This window comes from Dipodomys ordii, unplaced genomic scaffold, assembly GCF_000151885.1.
Source record: "Dipodomys ordii isolate 6190 unplaced genomic scaffold, Dord_2.0 Scaffold141, whole genome shotgun sequence".
Lineage (NCBI taxonomy): Eukaryota > Metazoa > Chordata > Mammalia > Rodentia > Heteromyidae > Dipodomys > Dipodomys ordii.
This window is the reverse complement of record NW_012267357.1, coordinates 2,793,253-2,806,834: the sequence shown is the minus strand read 5'-3', so window position 1 is coordinate 2,806,834 and position 13,582 is coordinate 2,793,253. Positions and strand designations below refer to the sequence as shown.

At 41.8% G+C, this 13,582-nt stretch overlaps 1 protein-coding gene and 1 pseudogene across 1 annotated transcript in view; one reads left to right on the top strand and one right to left on the bottom strand.

The window, feature by feature from the left end:
• Window positions 1–364: 364 nt before the first annotated feature.
• On the bottom strand, window positions 365–1,386 carry LOC105997193 (annotated as a pseudogene).
• A 5,986-nt stretch (window positions 1,387–7,372) lies between these two features.
• The window catches only part of LOC105997192, a 29,626-nt gene continuing 23,416 nt past the window's right edge, over window positions 7,373–13,582 (top strand). The window contains 1 exon segment of the mRNA XM_013031522.1: window positions 7,373–7,928. Within this exon segment, the coding sequence (XP_012886976.1) occupies window positions 7,373–7,928 (556 nt within the window).

Genomic DNA, 13,582 nt, shown 5'->3' with positions numbered 1-13,582 from the left:
GACCCTTGTCTCCAGTTAACCACCAGAAAACCAGAAGTTGCACTGTTGCTCAAGTAGTAGAGCATTTGCCTTGAGCTGAAGAGCTCAGGGACAGCACCCAGGCACAGAATTCAAGCCCCATGACAGACAGAAAAAGAGGGAAAAAAAAGTCACTACTCAGTAATTGAACTGTCTCAATCTCCAAAGCTGCTTTCTGTGAGAAGGCAGAGAATAGTGTTTTTCTTTTGTTTGTTTGTTTGTGGAGGCAGGGGAGGTACAGCCAGCTTTATTGGTGGTGCAGTGGTGGGCACATCAGGGCTCTGAGCCCCTCCCTTTGGGCGGAGGTCCAGGATGAAAACGGTTAGGAGGGGGGCTTCTCTGTGTGTCAGGGGACTGGTTGGGGGGGGCCATCCCCAACAGTGAGGGAGTTGGAGGCCATGTGGACCATCAAATCAACCACCCAGTGGCTGTAGCCATATTCATTGTTGTACCAGGAGATGAGCTTGACGAAGTGGTCATAGAGGGCGATACCAGCTCCCACATGGAAGGTGGAAGAGTGGGAGTCACTGAAGACCACCTGGTCCTCAGTGTACCCCACGATGCCCTTGAGGGGGCCATTGGACGCCTGCTTCACCACCTTCTTAATGTCATTGTATTCAGCGGCAGGTAAGGTCCACCAAGGAGGGCGTGGGCATGCGGAAGATCATGCCAGTCACTTGCCCGCTGAGCTCAGAGATGACCTTGCCCACGGCCTTGGCGGCACCTATGGACATGAGGATGAGGTTCTGGGCCATGCCATATCCATCACGCTGCAGCTTACCTGACCGTCCGTCTGTGGTCTTCTACGTGTTGGTGATGGTGTGCGTGGTGGTCAGGAGGCCCTCCATGATACCAAAGATGTCTGGATGACCTTGGCGTGCATGACCCTGGCCAGCAGCACCAGGCAGTTGGTGGTACAGGACATGATGCTGATGGTCTTGAGCAAGTTGTCATATTTCTCGTGGTTCATCCTCCCCCATCACAAACATCGGGGCGTCGGCCAATGGGGCAGAGATGATGACACGCATGGCACCGCCCTTCAGGTGAGCCCAGGCCTTCTCCACCATGGTGAAGATGCCCATTGACTCCACCACATACTCAGCCTCAGCATTGCCCCATTTGATGTTGGCGGGATCTCACTCCTGGACATGGTGATGGCCTTACCATTGAGGACCAGCTTGCAGTTCTCAGACTTGACCATGCCATTGAACTTGCCATGGTGGCATCATACTGGAACATGTAAACCAGGAGGTTCAGGTTGTTGAATAGGTCAATGACAGCCACAGTGTCCACCTTATTGGACTTGAAGGCAGCTCTGGTGACCAGGCCCCCAATGCAACCAAATCCGTTCACTCTATCCTGCACCATCATGACTCAGGAACACAGGCTGGCAGTGCCAGCCTGTGTTCGTCAAACTAATGGGTGATGAGAGTGAACTCATTTGTACCATGTATTTTCTGAATCCCAATGATGACACATAATTAGCACAAATGGGTATGACAGTGTCCTCCCAAGTAGAGGAACCAAGGGGAGACTCCATAGAACTTTCTGCCTCACAATAAAGCTGGGACAGGGGAATAGGCCAAAAGTAATCTCTTACCAAAAATTCTACAAAAAAAAAGTTCACTAAGGTCTCCCTTTTTCTGTGCTTTTTTTTTCTGTATGTGTTTTAGTTCATATACAAGTTCTGGAAAGCAATAGATGCGCTTGATTTAAGGAAAAAGCTATCATACAATAAACACTGGAAGCTAAACTTCTGGACAATTTAAAATGACCTTTCTAGCTGAAAAAGAAAGGGGTAAGCACTAAGGTGGACCCTGTCCTTTGACCTTGAAGCTTGATTTGAGCTGCTCATTTTTAGAAAAATTTCCCTCATCTGTGGCTCAGGACCTTAGGTCACTATCCTCTCTGGGGTCTCTATTCAAATCTGCTACCTATACTCTCATGGGTGTTTAGGAGGCACTTACAGAGATGAAAGAGAAGGAAGGGCTCACTGGGGTAAATTTTAACCCAATTGGAAAAAAATTCCAAGACAGCAACATTTGTAATTTAGGCAAAAATAAATGAAGCTATCAGGACATTCAATGGGTTCTCCTCACTTTGCTGTCCTTATCAAGTAACTCCAGCAAATCCTCACTGGAATTTTAGGGTAAAAAATTTATTCAGGAGCTTTAATAAATGTGGATAGTGAGGCAAGGAAAAGGAAGAACAGACAAAAAACACCAGTGTCCTAAGCATTGGAAGCTAACCTAGGGTCTTGACTTCCTCAAAGGCTTGGCTCCAGAGTGAAGCTAGGCCTGCCCACTCCTTCTCTGCAAATGGTGTTTACTGTTTGCAGACTGTCTACTTGCTCCTATCTTACAGGAGCAAATATCCTAGTATACATCTAGGTAACCGTAGGAGCTGCTTTCTGACAGTGTTCTTGAAGCAGAGAAGATGGGGATGGGGAGGTCATATCTTTCTGGGATAAAAAGGAACCCATGCAACAACACATGTGGCTTCAAAGAAATAGGAACTGTAATGAGAAAGGTGACACTAAAACCTGCTCTACACCCCTACTCTGTATGTAATCCATGATAAACCCCATATCTCAAATAGGACAGCTTCCTAGAGATCTCTATTTTGTGAAAACAATTCTCTAACAGCATCAAACCTTGCCTATGCCTCTCAAAAAAAAACACTGTGAAATGATATTGATAAATATATATATAAATATGAGAATAGCATGGTTTCATGTACCTCATGCTTGTATAAAAAAATATAAGAACTATTATTGTAACCCCTCAGTACAGTATTTTCACAATAAAAAAGAACTATTAATATTTAAAATTTAATAAGTGGTATTTATTTACCAATGTGGAAAGCATAATATACACAAGGAAAGGATAACCATATTCACAATATATCCACAAGTAACAATATCCCACATTAGAAGGACATTGTTTCTGTAGGACATAGATTTGTATATCATACCCTGCCTGACCTGGGAAAGAAAGCTCAAAGTCCCTGAGTATATGGGTACCAACCATATGGAGCCAACTTTAACTTCTGGAGACTCCTTAAGTTACAGGAGTAAACAGCCCAGGGAAAATACTCGACCCTCTTACAGAAAAATCAATTATTTTATTTCATGTACATAAGAAAAAAAGGGGAATGAAGTAGGGAGATTAGGTCTGGCCAGTGCCATATTGGCCATGTGGTGGATGGTAGGGTCTGGCATCTTGTCTTCATGCTAGGGAAGGAGATGTCCCTGCCTCCCAGGTGATGGCGTGCCCGGATCCCTGGAGACAGTCAGGCACTTAGCTGATAGGTTATTAAACCTGCCAGACCAGTGCCTGGGACTAGGAATTTTCTGTGGACTTGCCCCCGCCCTGACACTATTTAGGCCCGGACCAGCCCAGGTGGCATTGCACCATGTTATGTGTGTCTCCGTGATCCCATCCTGTGTCCTGTCTACTGGCTAGCCTCCAGTCATCATGGCATCCAAGTTCAGCTCTCCATTGAAGCTAAATTGGTTTGTTGGTATTGTTGGTTTGTTGGCCTGTTTCCCAGCTGTGTTATGTGTATTTAGAGGCTGCAGGCTTTTGTAACAACTTGCTGCAGGCAGCCTGATAACTGAGTAATAAAGACTTCAAAATTCCATCTTAAAAAAGAAAATCCCACATCAGAATTGCCCTGAATTTCCACTGGTTTTAATATGTGCTTGACATTTACATGCATATGAAAAGTCTATACAACCTCATCCCAGATCCCCACAGGACTCCACCCATGCTTGAGCAGTCAAAACTGGTCTGAAATTGTATACTGTCCTCTACTGGAGGTCACAATCTATTAGGTGCCCACCAGGCTGCCAAGATGAGGCTAATGGCTACTCTGCCTGCATGAAAGGGAGCCTGGGCCTGTCTCATTCTTTTCCAAGGTGGCCTGAGAGAAAGTGGTCAGGACCACCCTACATTGTCTGCCACACACATTATAAGGGATGAACTTCCTGACCTTACATTCTGTCAATTCCCCTGCACACTCACATTGTTCTTTCTCTTTTTCAAAACCGTGGATATTCCTAGTTCTCTTTATGGACTTCAAAAAAAAAGGATTCCTTGACCTGTGAATAAAAGAGATTAAATGGTACTGGAGAACATTATGTGAGGTGCTCAGAGCAGAACCTAGTGTCCCCTGCAGCAAGCCAGACCCAGGTATGGTGACTCACAGCCCAGTGCTCCAGTTAACCATTAGGGGTTGCTCAGAATAATTCAGAGGTACAACCTGATGTCAGAAACTGAGGCATGGATAAAAAGGAAGAGGGTTGGACATGGGTTCAAAGTATTTGCATTGTCCAGACAAGAACAGAACCTTCAGGGTGAGACTCATAAGATGGAAAGAAGCAATGTCAAGAGCTCAATGTAGATGCTCAGAACTAACAATGAGAAAAGATTTTTTGAAATGGCATGAAAGGGAAATCAGTGGCTTGCAGGTAGGAGCTGCTTTGTTTTGCTACTGGAGAGGACATCTTCTCAGTGGCCATAAGTGGTGGTTATGATGATGCTGACAGGACAGGAAAGAGTTGAGGTGACCCATGATGCTCCCCCTTTATGGAATGTATCACCGTATTCATTTACACTCCCTTCTCAAGGCCTAGAATACTTCTCTGCTATAATGAGGAAAGTAGACTCTAATCTCCAACAGACTTTTCTGGCCATCCAATCCCACCAATATGACCAGAAGAAAATATATATGACATTCTCTTCCTCTAAGGGAAAGTCACTGTGTCCAGAACTTTTTCACATCCAACTCCCTCTATTGCTTGCTTCCTTTCTCCTGAATAGTGCCTGTTTTGTTTCTCCTAGTCAAACTCCTCCTGTAATCTTAGTCTGCAATATAATTGGAGGACAGATTAAGGATACTCTCTCCACAACAGTGAGGTCTTTCCTAAATCAGGAATCTTTTCCATTGTTCTGGGGTTGTGTGGATCCCCCAGATATAACCACAGTCAATTCTAATTTTTTACTGGAAGAACAGAATTTTAATATCAATATTCATGTCTAACATTTCCTATATAAAACAACAAAACTTGCTTTAATCTATAAACAGACCCAGGAGCCTGGCTTCCACAAATGCAAATCTCCATGGTCTCCTGCATCCCAGGATGGTGTTTCCATTTTGAATGGCATTGCAACTAGCATGATATTGACCCAATCTGACTGTCTGCCCTTGTAGGGTGAAGAGTGGGGCTTAGGAAAAGCATTTCTGCATGGTCTCTGAACCCCTGGTTGGTTGTGATGGGCAATACCCTCTCTGGATCAACCCTGAGTAGAGGGACCTATAACACCGAGGGAGGTCAGGTCAGGATATCCAATGCCAGTATCATTTTGGCATCAGGATAGGTGTGTGCATCAATGATTCTCAGTGCACTAGACTAGAGGTAAATGGAAGGTATTCTCTGGCCTAGGCCTCTCCAGTATGTAACTGCTTATCCCCTGGCCAGCCAGACCAAGGGAAAACATCCCTACATGGAATGCTTAAGTGAAAAATGGTGGACCTGGCTCCATGATTCATCTTTGTCTGCTGGAGGAAGTTCTACTTCTGGCACAAAATTGTAATTGGCCATATTGTTCATGGCATAATAACAGTATTGTCAGGGAAGTTCAGATCAGAGCCAGACACAGTGGAATACAGTGTAGAGTCTCTCAACATGGGATCTTGTGGCCCCTCTAGCAGTGACAGACATGGAAGACCTGCAGCTCCAGTTTCTTGCTCTACAGAGAGACCCTTTTGATCCATGTGGGAAATCCCGGAATGGATTTGGAATGCACAGGGCAATGATTCAGAGAAATTCTGGGCCCAAAGCAGACCTGGAGTGAAGACACTTTGATTTCCCCATCAGATTGTTTGCAGATAATCCATCCCAGAGGGGGTACCAAAGGCTTCTTTGGTTGCCTGAGTTGAAGTCTGTGGAGATCATACACAAGACAGAGAAGACAGAAACTTCCAGATTCTCATCACAATGAGTGAAATAAAAATACTGGATTTAACTGGAGCCATCTTGGCAATGTGGTTACCACAACCTGCTCTAACTGTGAATGGTTTATGCCTTGGATTACTTTAAGTGATTATGGAAAATACTGAATGGAATCCTCACACCAATGCCATCATTAGAGATGACAAACACAAGTTTAAAGCTAATATGACTTGTCAAAATCTCCTTCATCAGTGAGACAAAGAGCTGGAACCATGTCAATAAGAGGGATTTCCAATGTTCCCATAGACCCATTGATAGACTGAGACATGAGGCCATTGGGCTGATGTAAAGACAGGGAACAGAACTGGTAGGGGCCCGGCTGGAGTAGGAATACACATTGGTGCTTACTTAATGCATGGATATGAGAGTAGCAGTGGCCTGGGCCTGCTGCCCAGAAGACCCCTCTTCCTGAATCTGGTCAGTTCTTCAAGGTGTAATCAGTGGAATATGGTGGGCAGTTGTACAACAGCACCTTCCTACAATCCTCTAGTGTTGTGTGTGGTCACAGAAAGGCACCTGGGATAGCCTGACACAGGCCACACAAATGTAAGGAAATTTGAGTCCTCAGCCTTCGGTAAGGTGTGAAGGGTTATAAAAGCCAAGGTTACATTATCCCCTCACTTCTTCAGGGCACGGAGTACACATGATAATCCCAGAGAAAACAGCTTCAATCCACCAGCTCTGGTAGTGCCTTGTAAACCAGGGAGGATAGAAAAGGCAGAGCTATTACAAGTGCAAAGTTGTTATAAGTTACAGAGGGTGAGGGACAACTTTACACTATCCTCTGGCCCATCCAGAGCAGTTTTGCCTTGAGGGTTGAGCTTGTGAGTAAGCGAATCCTGTCCCACTTGGTCTGCTAATACCCAACCCAGAATCTCTTGTGCATCATTTCCAGTGACTGCCGCCAAGCAAAACTCATGGCTTTGGTGTTTGCCATGGTAAACCAAATACTTAGTTTCCTAGAAAAAAGTCTTCCACTACCACAGAAAGAAAAGACATCTACAAAGCCAGAACACTCAGAACCTCTTATTACTTGCTCATCAAAATAGGGAAAAAGGAGTGATTCAGGCCCCCAGGGCCTTTGCCACGACAGGAAGGTGGGCTTGTGGGGTAACAGGAAACCCCAAATCTTGACATTTGCCAGTCCTTCCTGCTGTCCCACGCCTGGTCTCTCATCTTTCATGGCAAGTTTGTCCAAAATCCCAGTCCTATCCCACAGGGCACTCATGACCAGTAACTTTGTGCAGTCCACATGACGCCAGTGCAAGGCGTGGGATTCTGTAACTGGACACTCTCACGTTGTTTTCCTCATCTGTGCAGTGGGTTTTGATTCCTCCCATGCCCATCACTCAGTTTCAGCTACTTAAAGTTTGTACCTGCTTGGCAACGGTATTGTCATTCCTAAAGAGATTAAAGTGTAGGTCTGGCAGAGGAAAAATTTTAAGTGGAGACCAAATAATTTTGCCAACTACAGTTGATTATTCTTCAGCTCCAAAGCATATAGATATGGAGGAGTGGACGTCCTGGGATGAAGATGCACCCACAAGTGTAAAGACTGAAGGAGGGAATGGCAATGTGGCATCACAACAAAACACTTTGGAACAACTGGAACCTTACTCGTTTAAGGACATGACACCAACTATAAGGAAAAATCAGAAAATTGTCATTAAGAAGAGAGAACCTTTAAATTTTGGCATCGCCAATGGTAGCACATGTTTCTTCAGTAGACTAACAGCTCTTCATCAGTCATCTGAATTAGGTGACTTACACACTTGGCAAGAAACTACTAATGCATGAGAAGAGGAAGAAGGTACAGCCTGAGAAGCAGAAGTTGTTCTGAGGCTTGATTTTAATGCATTCATCAGCCCATTCAGGAGACCAAGATTATCCCAAAGTATGTGGAATTCTTAGTGATTGAGACTCAAAAGAACAGAAAAGATGTATGCAACTATTTTCTTCAACTATTTTCTCCAGACATACGATTGTTTTCTGGAGAAAAATTATTACAAATGGAATATATCACTACCTCTCAAGCTAGTGTTTCTAGATAAATAAATGGGTGTAAATAATTTTATGGTGGAAAAGAACTCTATTATCTATTTCCTTCACTGTGTATGATTAGAAAATAAATAATTCTACATTTTTTGTTTCCATGATTACCTGACCTAAATTAGACAGACTAGAGGTAGGGCTTTCACTTATTTTTGTTATAAGAAGCTGATGTTAACATACCTTTTCTCTAGTGAGAACAGGTATTGTTTTATATATCATTAAGGGATTTGATTATTTGGGTTTTTAAGATGACATTAAATGCAATAATTTTATTTATCAAATGTTTTACATCATTTTCCTTTCATTGATGTGATGTTATACATATTTGCAATTTATATTGTATGTATAAACATTGAAAATAAAAAATATGGAAAGAGTAAATCAGACTTCTGCACAGCTTGTCTTTTTCTTTCTGATTTTATACTACAATTGTTCAGTCTCCAAAGAGGCAGCTGTGACTTGACAGCTCTTGTTGAATTCTTCCTGGATTTTGGAAATATTTCTGACCATCCTCTTCGATATTGTTGGAATCATATTCTCTACAAAATCCTCCTTAGAAAGATAAACAGAAAGTTACTTGAAAGTTATGATCCATTAGTTTCAGTGACAGTTGATATCATGGTCATGCTCATGTTGTCTTGTTTATGTCTCTGAGTTCTCACACCCATACTAGGTCTGTGGAGCCAAAGCCTTCAACAGAACATTGCAAATGGTTTCATACAATCATGGGATGGGAAGCCCTTGAACTTACCCATATCTACTGGATCATTTCAGCCTTTATCCCCAATTTCATCCCATTTTAATCAAAATTCCAAATACAATGATGCACTTCACCCCTGATGAATTCAATAAACAGATCTTGGGTCAGATTCAGGTTGGAGGCATATGAAGGTGTTCTCTGGGGATGAGAATGCTCACTCTACCTTGCTGAATATCTTCTGCTAACCAAACCCTGTGTTTGGGGACCACTGGGCCCGACTCAAGCAACATCCCTCTGTGAGTTATCACAGTGATAAACATGGGTTTATTAGCAAGAATCGCTGATATAACGGCTAGGAAACTAATGGCGGAATGATGAATGTAAACCTAAAGCTAGAGCATCAACAATGGGCCTGTGCTTAACTTCAAATTTTCCTTATCCAGGATCAAACACCTGGAGCATTTTCTCTGCATCATAACCACTTAAGGAACATGGAAATTAATTGCTCTCATACATGTATATTAAATACTCTTAGATCCATTTAGATTTAGCTCCAGTAAGAACTCTATGAAATGATTATGTACAGAATACATTGGTAATGGATTGTTTTGTAAAATGTCACACTAGTATTGCACATGGATATAGATTTTATAGTGGAATGGACTCTCACAAATATATTGACAAACATTCCGCATACACTCACTGACAGGCACCTCCCAGGCCTCATATTCAAAAGCACACATCACCATAGCTGTTTTGAGGGAAAAATTGAAATGATCAGAGTTTTTCCTTTATCATCAGTCCTGCTTGGCAGAAGCTCATATCTCTTTTCCATCAGGAAACTTGAATCAAGATGGATTCCTGAACAGAATCTGACAAGACAGTCCAACCTTTCTCAGCGCTACAGTGTTTCTTAGTGAGTGAGTTGGGAATATGTACAGTTTCCATGTGCTGTGGATTCCACCTTTAGTCAGAGAAGAAAAGACCCAGTGAGAAACAGGTCATATCCAGTCCTGTTTACACAGGGCTATCATTCACTAATGTGACATTAGAAAACTAAATGGGGGGACTTTTATGCCTGTAATAAAGGTTTACAAAAGAATCCTAGATGGGAACACAAGAGACTGAGACCAAACCAGGCAAAAGCCCAAGAGAGTTTGAAAACATTTTGGTAAACCCTAATCCTCTTAAAATCAATTTTATATCACAAAGGGATAGTAACTATTGATATAATTTTCATACAAAGATATATAATGGAAAAATGTGAATCAGCAGAGATAAATGGCACTAAAAACATGAAAGTTCTAAGATTTAATGAAACATTTAAAGGTAACATCATTTCTGGAACATAAGAAATACTTATACAGACATGATGCAAAGCAGGAAAGGACATCCTTAATCAGGACAGAAACTCAGAGGTAAATGAACAGAAGTCAGGAGAGAACATGCAAACACTGAAATCAAAACAGTATTGAAACCAACAGAAACGAAGTGGTTGTGTGTTACAAGACCAAAAAAAGGATGATGGGGGTACATATTTCAAAGAAACTAAATAAGAGTAAAAGATTTGAAACAAATTTCAAAAGTTGAGGACAACCATAGAAAGTTGCATAGATAAACAATTGAGGTATCCGAAAATGAAAAAAAAAAAAACCAAGCAAATCATAAAACCTGTAACTCCATTGTTCTTTCTGAAAGTAAAACAGGGATTTGCAGCTGATTCTTCAACAAACAGTTAACAGAACTGAAAGTGAGGAATGAAAGCAAGTCATATTCTCCTGAATCATATTTTAGCACAGAAGATCCATAAAAGGAGACATAAGGATCATAAATTAGGTACCAGCCAAGCTATCTCAGTATCCAAACCATCAGGGCCCTCAGTCATTTTACTCCTATGAATACTTCCATTAGAATAAACAGAATTCTAAGCTACATCCCATCTCTCCAGTTCTTCCCAGTTAACTTCAAGGATTTGAACCACAGTCAGAGGTCACACAGTCACTTTTATGTCCCACTGGATTTTTTTAACGTTCGAAAGCAAGTTTTATGGTAATCTTTTGGGAAAGAATCCAGTATTACCTAAAACACAGTAAAATGTATTTTAAATAACTGGAAGATTTTAGGATGTTGACAATTGAGAAAAAGGATGGTATGTAAATATGTAGGCAGAGATAATTTATTTCAATAAATCTTTCAAAAGCCTTACCTTGATATGCCAAAAAAAAAAAGAATAAGCAGAATTCTGCCAACAAAATACCTAGAGATGCACAGACATAAAAACAAATGGTAAGTACTAAGTAACAGTAACTGCATTCAATAGACACAACATGAGATATGTGGAGAAAATGGGTAATGGAAGAGGTCACTAGGGTGATTGCTTTATAATCAATAAACTGCTACCTCTTTTTTAAAAGTATTTTTTCCTAAGACAGTTGTATATTAGAAAAGAGAGTTTAATTAAAACATGCAGTAAGGGAATACAGTTTATTATAAAATACATGAACATATTTACACAATTAATAAGAGAACACACATTTTCAAAGCAAACTGAATCCAAACAATTTAAAATTAGAATTATTTATACTGCATGTAGGACTAGCAAGATGGCAGCTCCAAGTTCAAGAATTCATGTCTCTGTCTCCTCAGAGTTCACTTCAGGAATCAGCAATGTGCATCCAGCGGGGTTCTAAGTGGGGGAACAGAGAACAGACTGTCGGGTAGCTCAGGCATGTGGGAGGTCAGAAGTCATCAGCTAGTTTCCTAACAGGAAATCAGGTAATTCCTGATTTAAGCTTGGAAGCACCAAGGTTTGTCTGCTGAATTCCAAGTGCAGTCTTTGGACAGCATTCGTAAGTCTTTTTTTTTTTAATAAGTTTTTTTATTGTGAAAATACTGTACAGAGGGGTTACAGTTACATGAGCAAGGTAATGAGTTCATTTCTTATCAAGCATTTTGTTGCCTCCACCTTTGTTTTTTCCCTACCATCTCTTCCCTCCCACCTCCTCAACTACACTCCGAACAGTAAGCAACACCCCTCCCTAAGCCGCACTTGAGCAGGCTTTAGCAACTGTTGCTCTGATGGTGAACTGGAGTTGGAGGAAAGTGTGCTCCTGGCCTGGTACCTACAGAGTGTGAGCCCCTCTCATCTGGGCCTGCTGAAGAGAATGAGAACTGCTGACACAGAATGGAGAAACAGCACTGCCCTCCCCCACTACTCTAAAAAAGTTACTCCCGATACCTGCTAGTTAAAGATGAGTGGTTTCTTGAGCCACTTTTTTCTGAGTTTTTTCTTGTTTCTTAAACACTAGCACCACAAATTCCTCCCATAACTAGAAACGCAAAGAAAAACGGAGGAACTAAATATATATCTCAATGTAGACACTTGGGTGTACATGGGTTTGAATTGAATATCCTGAACCAAAGACAAAGGAAACCAAAGGCAAGTCTCAGAAAGATGGTGAAATTGGTTGTAGATATAATGAATAGACATATCTATGATTATTAAACACTGAAAAGCTCAAAAATTTAAATGTCTAATGCAAATAAAAAACAAAAAACTGGAAAAAGAGGGAGTAATCTGGTAAGAGAGAGCTGTAAAAGAGTAGTAGTTGATGGATAAGAAATAGGATACACAAGAGTCAGAGAAAGGACGTGAATTACATTCTCACTGGTGGTGTCTCTCTGCATCCTCTGAATCATTGGAGGAGGATTCCTCACGCACCTCAGCAGTGATGGTGTCATCTGAGCAAGGAAGAATACAGTGAAAGTCCAAAGGATTAATTTGACTCCTTTTTCCCTGGAATCCCGGAGATTTTTGCCTTATCTCTGAGCTCCTGGGTTCAGTCAGGTCATGTTACAGTGAGAATCTTCAAGTCCTTTTCTGGCCAACTCTGCCCCTATAGCAGGAAATGGTGTCTTATTCCATTCCTTACAGAGGAGGTTACTTTATGAATTTGTCCTCACAATATTAATTTCTCTCACCCCCCCGACCCAAAAGTTTCTCTTTCCTCTCCTAATTTCTGACAACTTTTTCTTTCTTCCTTCCTTCCTCTCTTTTCTTTCTTTCTTTCCTTCCTTTCTTATTTATTCTTTCTTTCCTCTCTTCCCTCCTCTCTCTCTCTCTCTCTCTCTCTCTCTCTGTCTCTGTCTCTCTGTCTCTCTCTCTTCCTTTCTTAGTACTTGAGTGCTGTCCCTGAGCTTTTTGCTCAAGGCTAGCACTCTACCAGTTGGACCACAGCTCCACTCCCAGTGGAGTGGACTTTCCTGCCTGCTGGCTTCAAACCATAATCCTCAGATCTCCTGCTCCTGAATAGCCAGGATTACAGGTGTGAGCCACCAGCACCTAGCTAGTTGTCTTTCTTTTGGAACTCTTGATCTCATGCTTTCGCTCATTGGCTGACATTCTCCGAACTCTGCCACTCCTCCAACCATTGACAATTTCCTTTCTCCTTATGAAACCACACTATCTAACATTCTCACATATGGAACACTGGATGAAAGGTCAAGGAATATAATAATGTCTCCATTCCTAATAACTTGGTTTCTTAGAACTCTGATGTGATTGCCATTGGTTTGGGTTTCTGTTGTTCTATTGGATATAATTAAAGCCAAACTACCTGTAGCATGATTGTTATAGGTATGGGATGAGGTTAGTGACTGGAGAGATATTCGATCTTCACAATTCTATGGTTGACCTCAGAGCTATGCCTAGTCCAAGAATTTGGGTTTTGCCAGTTGTTTAAGGATACAGGTGGATCTGATGCAACAATGAGAAGTACAAGTTGTCATGTCCAAAA